General features: G+C 37.3%; 1 protein-coding gene across 1 annotated transcript; it reads left to right on the forward strand.

Annotated features, from left to right (window-relative positions):
- Positions 1-284: 284 nt before the first annotated feature.
- Positions 285-5,581, forward strand: LOC132754241 (uncharacterized). Its single transcript, XM_060744859.1, has 3 exons — positions 285-412; positions 3,071-3,235; positions 5,485-5,581. The coding sequence occupies exons 1-3, from the start codon at positions 285-287 to the stop codon at positions 5,579-5,581; spliced, it is 390 nt and encodes a 129-aa protein (XP_060600842.1).
- The last annotated feature ends 3,027 nt before the right edge of the window (positions 5,582-8,608 follow it).

Here is an 8,608-nt window from a genome sequence, read left to right on the forward strand (position 1 = left end):
TCTTTAATAATATTTAAGTCGGTGACAGACAGGGTAATTTGATTTACGTTTTTTGAGTTGTCCCATTGATTGACCATTTTACGTTTTGAAAATAGCAAGATATAAGTACAATAAATCGAATGCACTTCTTATCGACGAAAAATACCGAATGGTTACCTGCTTATAAACCCATAAAGTTCCCCTTTAAACACACCTGTTACGGAAAGGGACGGAAATATTCCGGAAAGTGCCGATCGGCATTTTTCCCCAGCTGGCTGGGTGTGACGTCATTCCAAGTCCATACAATGGCCGACTACAGAGAAACGTATGACAGCGGGAGCGAATATTCGTCAGATAATGCTTTTTCTGAGAGTGAAGATGAAGAAATACAGACTTTACCTTCCAGTTTGAGCCAATTATGCGGCTTGACGAAGTAAATTCCAATAATCAGGCCGATGTGATCGAAAACGAAGAGTCGAAAGATTGGGCAACACAAACTGGTATGAAATTGTAAAGCATTTCTTTTTCAATGTTTTGTTCAGTGGTGTGCAAATTCGATTTTCTATACACCAAATGGAAATAATATTGTCAAGTAATAAGTAATAAATTCAATTGTTTTATATTATATATTTATTACCCCAAAAACGAAAGTTTGGGGGGGGGTATATAGGAGTCACCCGGTGGTCGGTTGGTCGGTTCGGGCGGTCGGTCGGTCGGTCGGTCGGTCCAGACGTCCGTTGCATTTTCCTTGTCCGACCATAACTTGAAGACTAATGGTTGGAATTCAATATAACTACATACAATGGTCAAGCACATTGAGAGGAAGTGCAGTGCACAAGAACCATAACTCTATCTTGACTAATTACAGAGTTATTGCCCTTTGTTACTTTTCCTTGTCCGGGGCATAACTTTTGAAAACTACTGGTTGGAATTCAAAACAACTTCATACAATTGTCAAACACAATAAGGGAAGTGCAGTGCCACAAGAACCATAACTCTATCTAAAGTAATTACAGAGTTATTGCCCTTTGTTACTTTTCCATTGCTTTCTTTTGTCCGGACCATAACTTGAAGACTAATGGTTGGAATTCAATATAACTACATACAATGGTCAAGCACATTGAGAGGAAGTGCAGTGCACAAGAACCATAACTCTATCTTGACTAATTACAGAGTTACTGCCCTTTGTTAATTTTTCCTTGTCCGGGGCATAACTTGAACACTACTGGTTGAATTCAAAACAACTTCATACAATTGTCAAACACAATAAGGGGAAGTGCAGTGCACAAGAACCATAACTCTATCTAAAGTAATTAAAGAGTTATTGCCCATTGTTACTTTTCCATTGCTTTCATTTGTCCGGACCATAACTTGAAGACTAATGGTTGGAATTCCAATATAACTACATACAATGGTCAAGCACATTGAGAGGAAGTGCAGTGCACAAAAACCATAACTCTATCTTGACTAATTACAGAGTTATTGCCCCTTTGTTACTTTTCCTTGTCCGGGGCATAACTTGAAGACTACTGGTTGGAATTCAAAACAACTTCATACAATTGTCAAACACAGTAAGGGGAAGTGCAGTGCATAAGAACCATAACTCTATCTAATGTAATTACAGAGTTATTGCCCTTTGTTACTTTTCCATTGCTTTCTTTTGTCCGGAGTATAACTTAAAGACTAATTGTTGGAATTCATTATAACTTCATACAATGGTCAAGCACATTGAGAGGAAGTGCAGTGCACAAGAACCATAACTCCATCTTGACTAATTACAGAGTTACTGCCCTTTGTTACTTTTCCATTGCTTTTTTTTGTCCGGAGCATAACTTGAAGACTAATGGTTGGAATTCAATATAACTTCATACAATGGTCAAGCACATTGAGAGGAAGTGCAGTGGACAAGAACCATAACTCCATCTTGACAAATTACAGAGTTATTGCCCTTTGTTATTTTTCCTTGTCCGGGGCATAACTTGAAAACTTACTGTTTTTGGAATTCAATACAACTTCATACAGTTGTCAAGGACATTAAAAGGAAGTGCAGTGCATAAGAGCCATAACTCCATTTTGACAAAATACAGAGTTACTGCCCTTTGATACTTTTCCTTGTCTGAAGCATAACTTAAAACGTACTGGTTGAAATTCAAAACAACTTCATACAATGGTCAAGCACAAAAAGAGGAAGTGCAGTGCACAAGAACTATAACTCCATCTTCAGTATTTATAGAGTTATTGCCCTTTTGTTCCTTTTCTTTGTCTTTCGGACTTATTACAGAAGTAATTTAATAAAACTTCATCAATGGCCAACCACATTGAAAGGAAATGCAATATACAAGAACCACAACTGTCTTTAATTGCCCACAACCATAACTTTATATTTCAATTCTTTTACAAGATATTCTGTTACTAGTAACATCCTCATTTCCGAAGCAGTCTTGTGGGGGTATTAATCACATTTAGTGATAGTTCTAGTTTATATAGGAGAAACAAGCAACCTGGGACGTACGATAAGAACATACCCCACCCACTAAAATCAATTTCGGCACTAAAATTTGTTTTTAAACATGAGACGATACTTATCGTAAATAACATAAGTAGTAAATTTAAAAGTAACAAAATGGAAATGAAGTATTTGTTGACTGTTCTTACGGAAATAAAACACGTTGACACATTTTTTAAAAGGCATCACAGACTGAGGAGACCACTCTGTATATATTTGATGAGTGAAATAGATAAATATAGAATCCCTAAAGAAAGCCCAACACGGCAAAATTGAAAATGTTGCAGGCTCGATTTGATTGAGCCTGTTCATGGACGGTACTGGAAAGTGCAAGTTACCGTCCACGCCCCCTAGCACCGGCTTAAGCAGAATTCAACATTTAAACGTGAAATAGTAAAATTTTGAATTTAGAAACATCCGCAGATGTGTTCATACGGCGGTTATCATGGAACCTTCAATGTGACATGTATTTTAAACAAGAAAATGAGATTAAACTTATATACTGTTGCTTTAGACCCCGAGACTATTCAAGAATAAAAGTAGTTTACTATGCTGATTTTTTCTTTTCTCGTACTATCATTTCAGGTGTGAATGTGAGAACTGTAGAGCAATGGATAATGACAGAGAATCTATCTGTTGTAATGAGATTGACAGTGTGAAACTAAAGATAGAGCAGTTTAAGGAAGAAATGGCAACAAACCTTTCGTGTATAACCCGGCATCCTGGTTTCCAGTCTGTTTGTCTTGACAGGTATGTTTTGGAGACTGCCTACTACCAGTACAGACAACAATATGGCGAGGTTGAGCATACAAAATTCTGGAAACAAAGTGATCCCTCGGAAGCATTAATCACAACAAAATAACATAAGAATTGCAGACTCGGTTTGATTGAGTCTGTACATGAGGGATAATGAATAAGTGCAACATCCCTCACGCCCCCTAGCACCGGCTTGAGCGGTACTCAAGAGCGGTACTCAATTCTCAACACTTTATAGTGTTGCATCAATGATCCCGAAGGACCAGAAAATATAACAACACTGAAGTGAAGTACGGGGCAACTTTTTACGGCTGCCACACGGCACTTGACACCTGCTGTTGTGAAGTACAAAATTCTGGAAACAAAGTGATCCCTCGGAAGCATTAATCACAACAAATAACATAAGAATTGCAGACTCGGTTTGATTGAGTCTGTACATGAGGGATAATGAATAAGTGCAACATCCCTCACGCCCCCTAGCACCGGCTTGAGCGGTACTCAAGAGCGGTACTCAATTCTCAACACTTTATAGTGTTGGCATCAATGATCCCGAAGGACCAGAAAATATAACAACACTGAAGTGAAGTACGGGGCAACTTTTTACGGCTGCCACACGGCACTTGACACCTGCTGTTGTGAAGTACAAAATTCTGGAAACAAAGTGATCCCTCGGAAGCATTAATCACAACAAAATAACATAAGAATTGCAGACTCGGTTTGATTGAGTAAGCAATGAGTAAGTGTAATGACTTGATAAATAGAAAATTAATTTTATGTCAATAAGTTAAACTTTTCAACTGATATGTTCTTTGTTTGTGCACTACATAAGTCTTGAATGCACCATTAACCGGTTTAAACTCCCCAGCAGTCATTATTATGCTGCTGACCGTTCCAAGGCGGCGCCCCACTGTGTTCCTCAGATGTATGTCTATGTTGTTTCATACTGTTTTGGTGACACTTTTGCTTGTGTCCCTTGTTGTTTTCTCGTCTACGGTAAGTATCTTCCCCATTGCCTCTACTTTTTATTTCTTTGATTAACCCCCCCCCCCCTTCCCCCGGTCTCCTGTCCCCTTTGTGGGCTTATTGTGGGCCGGTGCTAGGGGGCGTGGACGGTAACTTGCACTTTCCAGTACCGTCCATGAACAGGCTCAATCAAACCGAGCCTGCAACATTTTCAATTTTGCCGTGTTGGGCTTTCTTTAGGGATTTCGTATTTATCTATTCTATTATTATTTTCTTTGAATTCCTAATCAGTTACAAATTATTTATCATTTAATGATTAACGTGTCTTTGCCCTGTCCTTTTTATGTTTGGGGTCCGCCTGGGCTCCTTGCCATTGGGTTCTTGTTGCTTGATCATATGGGGGTTGCGTTCATTGAACGCCGCCTTTCCTTGTTGATCTTGTTTATCATATTTTTGCCCTGTCCTTTTTATGTTTGGGGTCCGCCTGGGCTCCTTCCCATTGGTTCTTGTTGCTGGGTCATATGGGGGTCTTTCCTTACGCCGCCTTTACTTGTTGATCTTGTTTATCATATTTGAAGGCATTTTCTTAGACGTGATATGGTGGAATATAGTACTATTCCTTTGACATTTTGTAAAATTATTTTATATTTCACATAATTAATATAGGGGAAATAAAATTCTTGAGATTTTTATCAGTTACTTCAGGCACAGATATACATATAACATTTAGCTTCATGCTCATAAAGGGCTACACACTTAATTCAAAAGTTCAATTTGATTAACAAGATCAACAAGTAAAGGCGGCCTAAGGAAAGACCTCCATATGACCCAGCAACAAGAACCAATTGGAAGGAGCCCAGGCGGACCCCAAACATAAAACGGACAGGGCAAAAAATATGATAAACAAGATCAACAAGGTGTCAAGTGCTGTGTGGCAGCCGTAAAAAGTTGCCCCATACTTCACTTCAGTGTTGTTATATTTTCTGGTCCTTCGGGATCATTGATACCAACACTATAAAGTGTTGAGAATTGAGTACCGCTCAAGCCGGTGCTAGGGGGCGTGAGGGATGTTGCACTTATTCATTATCCCTCATGTACAGACTCAATCAAACCGAGTCTGCAATTCTTATGTTATTTTGTTGTGATTAATGCTTCCGAGGGATCACTTTGTTTCCAGAATTTTGTACTATTAATGTAAAGCTATAACTTATTACAATATTGTAGTGACCACCAAAATATTGCTCTGACAACTAAGTATTTTCTTGTTGTTTTTTTTTCAGACGACAGAGATATGTTGCCTACAGGCAGTTAGCCAGGTGGTGTTGGGGATACCTTGGAAAAGAAGTTCGAGTTGTGCTTCCCACGCATGTGCAGTGATCACATCCGTGTTAATTGTGCCGTGTGGCGGCTGTAAAAAGTCGCCCCGTACATTTAATCAATGATGTTATATTTTCGATCCTTGAAGATCGTTCAGCACGACATTATTGTTGTGCTTGTGGTATTTTTAGTTTCAACTTTTTGGCATTTTCTAGTTGGGTGGTTCCAATATTCCTACTTGAATAATGTTGAATTACCCTTAGGATATGTTGCCTGCTTTTTAAATTTGTCTTTTGACGTCTTATCTGTGATACACAGGCTTCATAACCTCTGATCCCCTTTCAAAATTCCTATTTATTGAGTTCCGCCCATTGTTTTCTCGTTTAGGGCACACGCTTTTTATTACTTGGGGACCATACGCCGCTTTTTATGGAATGGCACGGAAGTGTCACATTGAAGGTTCCATGATAACCGCCGTATGAACACATCTGCGGATGTTTCTAAATTCAAAATTTTACTATTTCATGTTTAAATGTTGAATTCTGCTTAAGCCGGTGCTAGGGGGCGTGGACGGTAACTTGCACTTTCCAGTACCGTCCATGAACAGGCTCAATCAAACCGAGCCTGCAACATTTTCAATTTTGCCGTGTTGGGCTTTCTTTAGGGATTCTTATTTTTATCTATTTGATAAGAAGTACTTTCCCGTCAGACGTTTACAAAGGGTTTTCTAATGTATGAAATAAATTATATTATGAAAAAGTACTATTAAAAGTTGTGAATGTAAATGATTTTTTTTCTTTTCTCTTGTATTCTAGTTATTTCCATTTCCAAAAAAATAGAGAAATACAGAATCCATAGTTACAGCACCTGACTAACTAGTAGAGTATTTTCCTCACATAAATGAATCCAATGTTCATAGTATGACTGGAAGCCAGTGATTCTAAGTATGTGACTTTTGGATGGGCAATAATTTTATATTTGGAAAAAAATTGACTTTTATAATGTCTAGCCAGGCTTTGATAAAGCTGTAGTAGAGTTTTACGGTACAATGAACATCAGAACTATGTATTGCACACATCATCAGTCTCTTGGGTGATATAAACAGAAAACTGTTACAAAAATTTCCTATCATTGACCATTAATGTCGAAAATTTAACTAAGTAGGTTAACAGGAAGTGGATGAGCAACAGACCTGAAATCAAAATCCACTGTATGGGACCACATGTCAATGATGTATGCCAAATATCAAGAGGCTGTGATAAATAGTTGCTGAGAAACCTGTTGCAAAAGGTTTTCCCTCCTGTCCGTCCGACATTCATCTGTGCAACCCGGCCAAAAATCTATTAATTGGTGTAGTCTCTTTTTGTTTATGTGTCGCTATGAACCTAATTTGTACAAAATCTGAAAAGTATCGCACCTATGCAGCTACTGTACAAAGGTTAAACAAGTAGAACAACAATTAAATTTGCAACACATTTAATATTTATCATGCAACTAATGCTTTTAAATAACTATACACAATTTCATTTTCTCAACAGCATTCTATATCAATGAACATTAAAAAAACATTAAATCTCTATATACAAATCAAGCAATAGTATCCAGTGAGGTCCAAACACCAACAAAAATTGAACTTCTGTCACACAACTTAATAAAAATACTGTTCATGACCTCCATTTAAAAAGTCCTCCGCAGAATTCCTTTAGTATGAAATATAATATTGTCAGAAAATGAATAGGAAAAAACTATCCAAAAGCCCTTATTGCTTTTAATCTGGGCTATATTTTAGACAATGGGAAAAGATGCAATTGTGCAACCATTTAGTAGTCTTGAGTAGTACTGACTTAAAAGAAAATTATTTATACAAAATGGTTCAAAGTTATTTCACCTTTTCAAGTTTCAATTCATCCCTTTCAGTTGGTTTTATTATACAAACTTGCATGTTTGTTTGTTTGTTTGTTTCATTTTACGCCTTTTTTCAACAGTATTTCAGTCATATAGGCGAGTAGTTTCCTAACCATCGTTCCTGGAGAGTTACACCAGTACTAGACTACCTTTCTCCGCGCTAAACTACCAAAGCATCTCCCGGGGATCGAACCCACGCCAGAGAGGTAACTGGATTAGAAGTCATCGACTCTAACCCCTCGACCACGGAGGCGGCCACAAAAAATATACAAAAATTAAAGTGTGATGCCCACACCAACTGCACACCTTGATGAGTACAACAAATGTCATTTTTAGTCTAATCCTTGAGCTAAAATGGATACATATATAAGTGAACAAGCATTCACAGTTTGAAACGGACAACATCAATAGTTGTAAATTCTTTTAAAATTAAAATAAAATTAATACATGTATATGGATGCTTAAAGCCCAACGGTCACAAAAAATGTACAAAAATTAAAGTGTGATTCCCACACCAACTGCACACCTTGATGAGTACAACAAATGTCATTTTTAGTCTAATCCTTGAGCTAAAATGGATACATATACTCGTATAAGTGAACAAGCATTCACAGTTTGAAACGGACAACATCAATAGTTGTAAATTCTTTTAAAATTAAAATAAAATTAATACATGTATATGGATGCTTAAAGCCCAACCTTCATGAAAACGACTTGTTAACAACTTTTGTTTGTGTGAAATAAAGAATGTGTCCTGAAATTTGACTAAATTGTTTACATTTGAACACAGACATACAAATGATAAAGTTACAGGCAGTTTATAGCAGAAAACAGTTTCTCATATACTCTCTGTAAAAAATGTCCTAAGACCGTGCAGACTATGTTGACTCATAATGGTCACAAGTTTTTTCTAAAATTTTAGTTTTTTGTAACGTGATGACAACTTTGATATCGCTTCTGATTTGCTTGGTTTCCTCTTGCCTGACGTCAGAGGTGGCGGAATTGGTGTTTCCATAGAATTTTTTTTACCACACATTTCTAATGTTGTGTCTAAAAGTGTTTGCACATATAAATATGTATTCTCTGTCGACACAATTTTCACAGAATAGTCATCCCCAGTTTTAAATTTTGGGAAAACAATTTTAAATTTGAGGTTTCCATTGTCTGATTTCCTTGGCTCTC

Source organism: Ruditapes philippinarum, unplaced genomic scaffold, assembly GCF_026571515.1.
Source record: "Ruditapes philippinarum isolate M1 unplaced genomic scaffold, ASM2657151v2 ctg1782_1_1_1_1, whole genome shotgun sequence".
NCBI lineage: Eukaryota > Metazoa > Mollusca > Bivalvia > Venerida > Veneridae > Ruditapes > Ruditapes philippinarum.

Excerpts from the sequence above, each read along its gene's own strand:
- LOC132754241 (XM_060744859.1), top strand. The coding sequence starts at position 285 with ATGGCCGACTACAGAGAAACGTATGACAGCGGGAGCGAATATTCGTCA. Across the intron at positions 413-3,070 it reads CAATTATGCGGCTTGACGAA|GTGTGAATGTGAGAACTGTA; the intron begins GTAAATTCCAAT and ends CTATCATTTCAG. Across the intron at positions 3,236-5,484 it reads CAGTCTGTTTGTCTTGACAG|ACGACAGAGATATGTTGCCT; the intron begins GTATGTTTTGGA and ends TTTTTTTTTCAG.